The sequence below is a fragment of the Vanellus vanellus genome, assembly GCF_965231255.1.
Source record: "Vanellus vanellus genome assembly, chromosome: 11".
In the NCBI taxonomy this organism is placed as follows: Eukaryota; Metazoa; Chordata; class Aves; order Charadriiformes; family Charadriidae; genus Vanellus; species Vanellus vanellus.
Genome location: NC_138916.1, coordinates 25,544,001 through 25,556,505, shown reverse-complemented (window position 1 = coordinate 25,556,505; position 12,505 = coordinate 25,544,001). Strand labels below are relative to the sequence as shown.

The following is a 12,505-nucleotide window of genomic DNA, read 5'->3' as shown; positions in this document are numbered from 1 at the left end:
AATATAAGCAACATCAAGGACAGACATGATTCCTTGGAATATCCACCTCTGAGAGTTCTCATCCTCAATGTTTGTAAGCCCGGTGACGGGACTGCTCAGCTGTTTCCACACTGTGTTCACATCCCCTGAATCCAAAGCCCTATTAATCAGGGCCACAGAAGACAGCATCTCTACAGCAACAGATAATTCTGGATGGGTGAGGTTACCCTGCATACAAAGAGGACAACAAATCAATTCCACTCGCTCTTTACAAACTACTGCTGCCCACAGAACACAGAATAGAGTCGTCATCAAAACAGGCGTATGACAAAGCAAAGGGACAACCCTTATGACAGAAGTAGGAAGATGAGTATGATAAACAAAGCTAGTTTATAAACAAGTAAGAGATTAAAGTAGAATCTTACGGGGCCAAGTACCTCAAGATTTAGGGATTAAACTTCACATCAGAACAGACTGAACACCAAAGCAGTTCTGTGAAGACTTGACAGGTTTGTTCCAGAGAACACGTTTAACGAAACAGACAAGGTAGAGCCAGTGATCTGTTACCAGCTTCCAGAAATAAGAGAGAATGCAGTACTTACTTCAGGGCTCTGTTGCTGCAAGGTGGCCAGCTCCCTCTGGTAAAGATCTGCAGCAAATGCATAAACGTCTGGTAACTGGGCCTCTGGATTCATCATTTCTGCCACAGTCTTCTCAGCATCACCCATTCGAATTGCAGAATTAATTCTGGCTACTGCTGCCAACCCTAGAAGTTCAAAGAGGTAGGATAAGGAGTAAGGAAGACAGACGACTGCCCAATAATAAGAGCATTTTTATTCTACTCAATAATCAGACAACTAACAAGAAAAAGAATAATTCCCTTAGCCGCAGGAAATGAGTGAAGTTGTCTGATCCATACTTCCCCAGTTAGCCTTGCGTTACTACAGACAACTAAAATACATAATGCCTTCTTTAAAATAAAGCTCATGTTTAAAACCAGTTCACCTTTTTGCCTGGTTATCAAAGAATTGTTTCACCATTTCAGTCTTCTGATAGCGAGAAGCCTCATAACTGCAAATTTTTAGATGGATGAGTAGCAACAACTTTTTCTTCCTGTCTATGTCTATCCTGCTCAAGGCAGTAACAGGCACCCTATAGTGGGTACACGTTGGCTGACTTTAAATAGCGCAAGTAGGTAAACAAATGCCGCGCTCCATGCTGAACAAGTAAGGTAGCCTCCCAGATATTAGGCATTCGTTATTTTCCTCTTGTATTGTAAACTCTCTCTCCCCAGATCTCTAGTGGTCTCCTCTCTACCTATTACAAATTGAACAAATTGCTCCTGCACAGCCAGAACTGAACATTCTTCTCCAGAAAAGAGCTCTGTATGGTGTCAGAAGCATCAGTCAAAAAACAATCAGCCATCATGATCTGCATTTTATTTGTCACCTGATATTTAGAAACAGTTAAAGGTTCTGTAGCTCAAACCAAGTAAGATTCGTGTCAACGGTCAGCAGGTAACCTAGCCTTCTCACCTCATGGAGCAACCCAGATATCCTCCACAGACCCATAGCACAACAACTCATACAAGCATTCTAGAAAAAGGTTATTTAAGGTGGATGAAAAAGTTCTGTGTTTCTTAATATTTCAAATTATATACTATCTCCAGCAGTATTGTAAGAGCTGGATAAAAGACACTAAGTAATCAGGGCAACTGTCTCTAATGTTCTTCGCAGCTGTGAAGTACTTAAAGAACATTCATAACAGTTTGAGAGACCTCATGTATCCCCATATAGACCCGAATATTGTGCTGTCTCATCCTTTTGATCACATCCATGGTTACTTTGCTGCAATAATTTCTGCTGGTCCTTACTTCGCTGATACTGTTGTGCTGCACTGTTAGCAGCGTCCACTCCCAACTGCAACTCTTCCTTCTGCAGAGGACCTGTAAGTCCAGCCTGAGAAAAAAAAGACACCGGGAGGGTGAAATGATAACAGCTTATTCACTTCGAGTAGCTCAATAAAATGAAAAATACCCCAGCTTTTCCTTAAAACACTCTAATGCCACATAGCTTATGCAAATGAAGAATGCTACATATGTGAGGAAGACAAATTACCAGATTGTCATTTCATATGCTGAAAGACCGTATGTGTATGACCTGATCCCTTTTACAGTATCAGAAGTGCAGTCCCACAAACACAAGATTACAGGCAAGACCCAGCTTCCAAAATCATAAAACATTTAAGACAAAGGGGAAAATTTCATGAGAAAAGACTCCCTGTACATGAGCTGTGTGCTGGAATGAAATCAGTACTTGTGTAGTTTGCTGTGAAGCAACCCATCGATATTCCATTTTACCTCTGAGTAACGAAAGAGTTAGCAGAACATCAAAAATGGACAACATGCAGTTTTGGCTTATACACACGTGCTTCTTGGACTATATGGTACAAATAGAAAATGAGACTGAGTGACTGGGGAGCAGGAGGGCTTGAATAACTTGGGTAGCAGCCACACAGGTCACAACCCTTTGTATAGTTCACACAGTAGAAATGATAATTCTCCCAAATCACCAAACCACATTTATGTAACGAGACCTTTCAATTACATTCCGGAGGAACGTGCAATCTGACTTTGCAGTTTAGAAAACAGCTGAACTTTGGTTTTGTGGCTACTAAAAAACTTTGTAAAAATGTCCCCAGTCCTCTTTCATCCCTAGAGACATCTTTGGACAGCTGCAGAGAGTCCACTCCAGGAACATCCGGGATTGCTCGTGCCCTGCTGTGTTGCCCTTACAGCAGATCAGGCAGTTTGAGTCTCCCGGGAGGACCGAGGTCTGTGAACACAAGGCATCTTCCACTTGTCTGAAAAAGGCCTCATCTGCTTCTCCCTGATCAGGCAGTCTGCAGCAGATACCCACCACATCATCATACACGTTGGTCTGCCCGCTAATCCTGACCCATAAGCTCTCAACTGGTTCATCACACGTCTCAGGGCAGAGCACCACGCATTCCAGCTGTTCTCTCATGGGCTACTTCCCCTCATGGCCACCCTGGCTTGTCCTTCCTAACTGGCCTGTATCCGATCCGTGGCACTGCTCCAGTTCTGGTAGGTATCCCACCACATCTCTGTGATCCCGGTGGCATCACAGCTCTGCCACTGCACACAGACCTCTAACGCCTCCTGTTCGTTCCCCATCCCACACACGTTAGTGTGCGGGCACTCCAGAGAGGCACCTGGTCACGGTGACTTCCCAGGAAAAGGGTAAGAGATCGATTCCCCTATAACACCACTCTTGTCACTTCCATACACGTGCTCGAGGCAGGTCCCCCTCAGCCCTGTCTTGATTTCAGGGTGTTTCTCATCCACATCGCTCTACACCCTTCGCTTGCCAACCCAGCCCACCACCTCCTCCCCTGGAGACACCATCACCTGCCCTGTTGATTCCTACGAAAGATTATACCAGACGCCTCCAACAATCTGGGAACAAATGCAGTATGGGGTTTGATCACCACCTTCGTTCTGTAGCATGCTGCATAGGAAAGGTCAGCCCAAAAGCCTGATGTTTGCTGACGTGACAGGAAGCTAAAAGGGCAACTTTGTGAGCAAAGCGGTGTGAACAGCATTCTGAGGCTTGCTTCAGGTTTGTCAGCGCCGAGAACACACTCTGATTTGTTCTCATGCCTTTATAACTGCTGTCATTAAATACGCCGAACGATGCAATACCCAGCAAAGCAGTAGCTTACAACAGTGAATTACGCGTCATTACTTGGCGACTGACACTGAGCGTTTGTTTCCCACCTGACAGCTCTGGCGAGTCAAGACTTACCCTACCAATGAGGTCTGGTAACGTTTAGAAGCCTTATGCACAGCTACCCTCTCCAAAAATAGACAGAAATTCAAACCTGACATTTATTCAGCACCTCAATTTAAACTGCCAGGCCTTACTACAGATTCAGCTCTCTGACTGCTTGTCATGCTACTTCTACTCCAAACTGTGGTTCAAAGGCCCTGAGAACGAGGATGTTTCTTCAGCTTCTTACTGTAACTATGCCATCTGAACTTTTCTGGGTCTTTCTGCACTCCCTACAGTGCAAACGCCATCTCCTGTCCTCCTCCTCCTCGACAGGTATTCCAGCAGGCGCAGGCGGGTCATGTCATTACGTTTTCTACCTACGACATACAAACACCTACACATCCACCACAGTGCCCGAGATCTAGTTTGTTGTAACTGACTTGTCTGCATTTTTCATGGACCCAAAAGCATGCAATACCTTACCTGTCTACCTCGCTTCAGCTTTTAAACAGATCATTCATCAAAGAGATGCAACGGTAACAACCATCTTTGTATCAGCATATTTTTCCCCTACTAACATACATGACATTGCGATAATTGAGACAATGCTGGTTTTAAAAATTATTCTGTGCTTTTCATAAGCAGCCTGCACATAAAATTCACTGAAGAGTTGGCTTGAAATGAGAAACTAAGATTAAATTCAGTTAGAGAATCATAGAATCACTTAGGCTGGAAAAGACCCTTAAGATCATGGGGTCCAACTGTCACCCTAACGCTGCCAAGCCCACCACTAAACCACGTCCCTCAGCGCCACGGCTACGAATGGTGTATGGTGGGAGTCTCCAGAGTAAAAGTCGTATATGCTTATCTGATAGGGATTCGTAAAACACAAATATCCACATTATTTGTGCACTGACAATAGTAAAACAAGAGGGAAGATACACCCATATTATATCGGTTCTATAAACACACAAGTTAGTATTTTAAGGTTTGGCAAAAGTATGTTAACTATATATACATACATACATTCACACAAGCATTATACTGGCCTTTCACGTGCAGAGATGAAAACTACATGACAAATACGCTTACTGTATGCTTCTGTCTCTTAGCGTTAACTTTTTCAGACCAACCCTAAACTGTTATGCAGGTATACAGCAAGTCATTAGAAGACAGCGGTATGGTGAAAGGAGGGGGCAGGAAGACAACTTCACGAATAAGGGCAATCTACAACTTTTCCATACCTCCTGTTTCTGTTGTCTATCACTCAAAAACTGCTTGAAATACCAGTCACAATTTTCTCGTAGCAATCCTCGGAGTCCCAGGGCTGGCGTTGCCAAAGCTTCATACAGTGCTAACGCATCTCCTCGTTCCAAAGCCAGGTCAATCTTTGATATGGCTGCATGTGCTAGCAAGAGCAAAGCAGAGTTTTGAGAGAAACATTAAATGAGAGAGTCTGGTGGCTTATACAACCTACTGCTCAGGAAAATACACTCTTAGACCTGATGGACAGCAAGTTAGGTATGTAATCGGAATGAAAGACTTCCGAAATCAATTGCAAAGTAGCACTTGAAAAAGGGGCTGGAGGTTGGAAAAAGCATGCATTACTCAAGATGAAGAACTGGGGGGGGCAGCGACATGGACAATCCATTTCCTGAAGGAAGGGCAACAGAAGTCAAAATGAATTCAGCTTACAACTATGTACTCATAAAGAGTTAAAAAAACAAAGCAAAACAAAAATCACCACCACCCCCTCCCCCCCAAAAACAGGGGAGCTGCCTTCTACTTTTGTTCACATTACAGAAAGCAAGGAGGAGTACAGGTATTGTTTTTAAGTACTCTTAATTAAGACTACTACTATAGCATACAGTAGTAGATACCTACTGTTCACTTTATTGACGTTTCCCTGAATCTCAGCTTGAGTCAGAAGCTCTTCGTACACATCTCTCTCTCTCTCTGAACTTTCTGAGGCAATCTGAAGATCAAATAAAAACTAATCAGTGTTTCTACAGTTTCCTTTACCCTCGTAGATCTTCTCACTGCAAAGGTCAGGGAGGACAACTGTGTATCTATACAGAGCTACGACAGGCCATAGGCAGGCTACCTCTACGCAGGCAAAAAGCAGCCCTAAAAGTAAATACGGATAAAGTAAGTACACTTAAAGTCTGATAGATGCAGCCTCGAAACACCTCATTTCAATGCAGTGGCTCTATGTGAACACACAGCAGAGCACAGAAAGCAGTACACACAGCTAGGTATGTGACTTAGAGTGTTCTAAACCAACATTGACCCCTTCTGAGAGCATCAGTCAGTCTTGCTCATCATTTCACTGTTAGGGAAATGTATCTATGTTGTATGAAAATAGAGGGATAGCACTCCCAACATATAAAGGCTGACAGAACTCTGCATCTATGCAGCCCGTATTTCAGACAGCTGAACAGAGTAACACAGCCAACGGCTGCCCGTCTTCAACAGGAAGACAGGTTACTGGGGAGCATATTAGAACACTTCCAGGAGTAAATCCACTTAACACCATACATACAGGACTGTAACACGCACTCTGTGAGTTCCCCACAGTTCACACTGCGACACAAAATCACAATGCACGCAAATAGATGGTTTCAAAGAAGAACTGATCTACCCTATTTTTAGCATTCTCCATTTTGTCTTGCTTTGCTCTGTAGAGTGTGTCTTGGTAAGTGGATTCCAGATGATCGTCAAGATTTATCAGCATGGCATTAGGGTTCTTCATCGCCATAAGAGTCTCAGCTGGAACCCGACGGTCGATTGCTTCATTAATGGCAATGACAGCAGCATGTACTGAAAAACAAGTCACAGTCTGCCAGTTAGTGCCAAACACAAAAACTCTGTTAAAAACTGAGAACTTATCTGGAAAGAGCAGAAGAATTATCTGGAAATTAACTGGAAAGCAAAAGAATTACCAGAGTACCTCTCATCCCATGATGGCTTTGTGTTATTGACAAAAGGCGTCAGACTTCTTCCTAGTACAATACTCTAGCTAGTCCAATCATCATGTTCCAGAAAGGAAAGAAAATAAAATAAAAATACACAAGGGAAAGAAAAGCCTCTTCCCAGTCTTCCAAAAGGCCTATCAAAAGGACTGTACTGTCTTACAACAGGGGGCACTGAAACCAATGCTTTAAAAAAATATCTAATCGGCTGATTTGAATAATCACATAAAATGAAACTGCATTTTTCCTTACATGCTGCTTCATCCACAGAAAGCTCATTTGCAAGAATTCCTCCAATCTTGCTGAAGGCAGGCATTTGAATACCATACTTCTCCAGTTCAAGCCTCATATTACTGATTTCCTCCTCTGAAACACATAAAAACAGCGTTACAGATACTTAAACGCATTAGAAATCAGCACTGCTATACCAACTGCCTCTACAAAAAAAATTAGGATAACTACAATAAATTATAATTACTGCTTATATAATACTTTGAATATAACTCAGCAAGTGAAACAAAATAAATGACAACCAATAGACATTTTGCACACTTTCCTAAAATCTGCGTTTCTCCCAGAAACTCATACAGGAATATTCTGTAGTCCTTCTCACCAGAAAACAACACAGGAAGAGCTGGAAACAGACTCCATCATTCTGAGGTGCCTCAACTACAGCTGCCAAGAGGTCAGGAAAATGCACAGGCAGTATTTTATCGTTCTTTTTTCCCCGCAGAGAGACTATGTTGAGAAAAGCGAACAGAGGATATCGAGATACGCTGTTGCTAAATACCATACAACTCAAAAAGAGAGTTGCTAGTTCAGTACTTTAGAGGTACAATCAAAACCTGTTTTGCAGGAAAATAAAGTTTATACACCTTTTAAATCAGAGGCACAGCCTCAGGCAGGAACCTCACTAATGCAAAACATAGATTTTGACACTTTTGCAAAAATGAAGGAACTGAAACCTCGAGGAGGCACGTGGACATGAGACTTTGCTGGAATGTCCGGCAGTAGATCAGCTGGAAAACTTCTTCAGCTGAGGGCACCCACCTCTACTCCCCTCTGCCAAGGGAGGTCAGAACCATTTACTGCGTTCCAAACTGAAACCTCTCCCAGGGAGGTGGAGGCAAGGTTTAAGCATCTTACAACAGTGGCAAAAAAGTTAAGGGGCTGTTATTTGCAAAAGTAATGATCAGCAAACCGATGGCTATTTAACAGCCTGGCTCAGAAGCACAATCTTTTTCTTAAATTATTAGAACTCCTCAGAGGCATTAATTTCAAATTTAATTTGCATTTAGGATATCAAAGGTAACAATCCTTTAATTGATCTATACAATGTCTAGTAGAGTACGACATAAAGGCAGCACACATATCAGCACTTTTATTTTTTTTTTTTTACCTGTGAAGTCCACCTTCCCATATAAATCCTGAATCTGGGGGGCAAGACCCAGTTTGAACAGATACAGGCTAGAAAACAAAATAAGCAAATTATTAGAACTAGTAATTTTTCCTTGTGGTTCTGACAAAGATACAAATCATTTTAGGAAATATAGATTCAAGGAGCCACTCAGGTAAGCCAACGTAACAGCTCAATCACCAAGAGGGCGAGCTGACTCCTCTCTTCCCCTCTCACCTGCACATAACTGTCCACCACTCTGAAGTCTTCACAGAATTACAGAATGGTTGAGGCTAGACGGCCTCTCCCAAGTTTGCCTTCTTCAAGCTCCCTCCTCAAACAAGGTCACGTAGGACCAGGTTCCCCAGGACCATGTCCAGATGGCGTTTGAGTATCTCCAAGGGTGGAGACTCCACAACCTCTCCGGGCAACTTGGGCCACTCCTCGGTCACCCTCACAGTAAATAAAGCGTTCCCTCACATTCAGAGGGACCCTCCTGTGGCTCAGTTTGTGCCAGTTGTGTCTTGTCCTGTCTTGGGGCACCACTGAAAAGAGCCTGGCTTCATCGTCTTTGCGCCCTCCCTTCGGAGAGCTGCACGCTCTGCTGAGACCCCCTGAGCCCTCTCTTCTCCAGCCTGAACGGTCCCAGCTCTCGGCCTTTGCACACAGCAGAGATGCTCCAGTCCGCGAACCACCTCGGTGACCTTCCTTCAACTTTCTCCAGTACGTCCCCGTGTCCCGTGCTGGAGAGCCCAGAACTGGACACAGCACTGCCGGTGTGGGCTCACCGGTGACGAGCAGGGGGGAGGCACTCACTACACTGATTTGGCTTATGAAATGGTGTTAATGTCGGCACGTGGAGCTACAAAGGGGGGATGAACCCACACATCTAAGGACAAATGGGGCTGGGGAAGGAGAAGCAACTCCTCTCCTTCTTGCCCGTCACAGGTCATGGAAACGTACCCTCTATTAACACATCCCATTATACAGGAACATTAAAAACGAACTATTAATAAAGTAAATACACATTCCTCCACTAAACTCAGTTGTAACATGATTGGAAAAGAGGAGGTAAGTCATTCCACCTTTGCACGACCTCAACGTGTCAAATCTAAATCTCCAATCTTTATAAATCTAAGCAGATTTTTTAAAAAAAAAAACCAAACAAACCACAAACACTAGGCAGGAACACTTCTGACCTATGGACTGTCAACAAAACTGCATTTTAGATCTTTATTTCTTAACTTTAATATACTTGGGCACTAAGCCTGAAAAAAGAACAAGTTTTTTATACAACATCCTTTTCCATATTTATATTTACATGTCAGAATTATTCTTCTTTCCTTGCTAAGTAAAATCATGTTAAAATCTCGAGGAAGCTGCCTTTGTAGAGAAATTGGCTACGGAACATTTCCGCCAAAGATTAACAATTGAAAAAAAATTAAACAGTATGGAAAAAGGTATTATTAGATGAAAGATTGTAACTTCTACAGCCTTAACTACTGGGACTGTTTGCATCTATTAATTTTGCTCCCTGAATTAATTTTCTTTTCCTAATATATGATCTAGACAGAGTAGAGCAAACAATTTTCTTGGGAAACTTGTTGGTTTTCCACAATTCGGACTTCTGGGGGGATGGGAATGGCCAGGAAATACGCAAGAACGTGGAATGAACACATACACTAGCCAACTCCAGGTATACAGTAGCCACAGGAGCTGCCAGTGAGGGATGGACTTTGCTATAACCTAAACAAAAAGGAGCACTGGTCCTGGCAGTGGCAGCGTACCCCACCACAGATCTACTCCCCACTGCTCTATAGACTCCAAATGACTTTTTCTACAGAGAGAGAGAGAACTCATTTTGATCTAAAGTTGGGATCAAGTTCACTTCTGTAAATAATAATTTCATCTACAGCAAACTGAAATGTCAGGTAACATTCAGATAAATGCAATCCATCTCTACGGATTTCACACCGGCAACAGATCAGACGGCACAACCGCCATTCTAGAGAACTTCAACCAAGCAAGCAGCAGATGAAGACCCAAACGTATACAATCCAGCATTCAACCACAGAATAAATTCCACAAAAGGAATCCTTTTAAAATATAAGTCTCAACATGCTCCAAAAGCCACACTTGCATTCAAACCAGCCAGCCAAGGAAAAAACAAAAACAAACAAACAAACAAACAATCAAATAAACATGCAATGTGCCATCCTGTCAAATTGAAGAGCAAAGCATCAACAACTGAATCCTCCCAGTTTTCTCAGTAAAAATTATCCTATCTGGTCTATGTCAGAATTTAAATTTAAGAGACCTTTCAGGAACAGTTCCTGCTTGGTCACTTACCGTGGTGATCAAGATACACGTACAGTCAGTGATCTGACTGAATGCATAGATAAATAATATTTTCCTTTCTCACAAACACCTTTTAGGGCTTCAAGCTTTCCTTTAAGCCCCAAAATGTTGAGCTCCACCTCAAACAGCAGAGAGGGAGGGTGAGAACTGGGATGGGAAGGTAATCGCAGCATACTTGACCTGTTCTTTTTCCTTCAGCATCCAATTTGGCCGCTGCCCAAAGCAAAATACTGGCTTCATGGATCTTTGCTCTGACCTGGTAAGATTGTTCTGCTAGAAAATTCATCCCCATCCAGCCTTCAGTTCAGCTCTCTCCCTTCTCGCCTTTCAGCTTTGCAGAAAGACTTTCAAAAGCAATTAGATCTCTGCCCAGCATGCCTTACCTGAGTGCATGAATACAATAGATACAGCGTGGCATGTTCTTGCGATCATATATATCTGTAGTTTCTGGGTAGAATATCTAAAGATAAAACAAAGTTAGCAGTCTGAATTATACTCGCTCCATATAGCCAAAACACGTAACTGTGATAAGCCCAATTTTTCTGCAGTCCACTAATGAAACCGCCCACAGAACACAACTGTTTGAGCTCCTCTGCCCTGGCCTAACATCTCTCTACCTGAAGCACCAATCCTTCCTTTGGTTTCCACCCAGGGCTCCCATTTTCCTGCCCACGTTCAATACATGTGGATGAGTACACCCTTTCTTTTGTGTGCCCACCAAGATCATAGAATCATAGAATAGTCTGGGTTGGAAGGGACCTTTAAAGGCCATCTAGTCCACCCCCCCTGCAATGAACAGGGACATCTGCAACTAGATCAGGTCGCCCACAGCACCGTCCAACCTGGCCTGGAATGTTTCCAGGGATGGGGCATCTCCCACCTCTCTGGGCAACCTGGGCCGGTGCATCACCACCCTCGCAGGAAACAAGTCCTTCCTTATATCTAGTCTAAGTCTGCCCTCTTCTAGTTTAAAGCCATTACCCCTTGTACTATCACAACAGGACCTGCTAAATGTTTGTCCCCATCTTTCCTGGAGCCCCTTTAGGCACTGGAAGGGGCTCTGAGGTCTCCCCGGAGCCTTCTCTTCTCCAGCCTGAACCCCCCCAACTCTCCCAGCAGAGGGGCTCCAGCCCTCGCAGCATCTCCGGGGCTTCCTCTGGCCCCGCTCCAACAGCTCCGTGGCCTTCTGCTGTTGGGACCCCCCCGAGCTGGAGGCAGCATCGCAGGGGGGTTTCCCCAGAGCACAGCAGAGGGGAGCAATCCCCCTCCTTGTCCTGCTGGCCACGCTGCTGGGGATGCAGCCCGGGATGCTGGTGGCTTTCTGGATTGAGAGTGCGCACATTGCCCGCTCATGTTGAGCTTCTCATCAGTCAACAACCCCAAGTCCTTCTCGGCAGGGCTGCTCTCCATCCCTTCATCCCCCAGCCTGTATGGATACCGGGGGTTGCCCCGACCCAGGTGCGGGACCTTGCGCTTGGCCTGGTTGACCCTCATGAGGTTCATGTGGGCCCACCTCTCAAGCCTGTCCAGGTCCCTCTGGACGGCATCCCTCCCCTTCAGCGTGTCTACTGCACCACTCAGCTTGGTGTCATCTGCAAACTTGCTGAGGGTGCACTTGATCCCACCATCCATGTCACTGAGGACACTGCCAATCCAAGATATTGGGTCATGAGGTATTAGAGAGGACTTTGGTGAAAGCCAAGAGATAAAAAAAAATACTTACAACAGAAGAGAGAAAAGAAGACTTTTTTTGGACTAAATAGGGTTGAAAAGGAAGAGAAGAGATAGTGACAAAGAGAAACTGAGACCAGCACTGAAGTGCTCTGCACACTACGTTTTCCGTTAGCTGGACCCAAAAGCTTTCAGACAAACTCAAATGCAAAGATCCTCAAAGTTTAACACAAGGGGCTGGAAGTGCCAATTAATTCAGAAGTGCTGACAAGGTACATTACTTTGTCGTTACCAGAAGGTTACTTACTGTTGCCTACGAGCACAAAATAGCATTG

General features: G+C 44.0%; 1 protein-coding gene across 1 annotated transcript in view; it reads right to left on the bottom strand.

The window, feature by feature from the left end:
* The window catches only part of IQGAP1 (IQ motif containing GTPase activating protein 1), a 75,119-nt gene that overhangs the window by 36,114 nt on the left and 26,500 nt on the right, over nt 1–12,505 (bottom strand). Inside the window, exons 5-13 of the mRNA XM_082488598.1 lie at nt 10,883–10,959; nt 8,145–8,212; nt 6,998–7,111; nt 6,415–6,593; nt 5,658–5,748; nt 5,018–5,181; nt 1,853–1,937; nt 582–745; nt 47–207 (exon numbers count right to left, since the gene is read on the bottom strand). Of these exons, the coding sequence (XP_082344724.1) occupies nt 47–207; nt 582–745; nt 1,853–1,937; nt 5,018–5,181; nt 5,658–5,748; nt 6,415–6,593; nt 6,998–7,111; nt 8,145–8,212; nt 10,883–10,959 (1,103 nt within the window). The remainder of the gene's footprint in view (nt 1–46; nt 208–581; nt 746–1,852; nt 1,938–5,017; nt 5,182–5,657; nt 5,749–6,414; nt 6,594–6,997; nt 7,112–8,144; nt 8,213–10,882; nt 10,960–12,505) is intronic.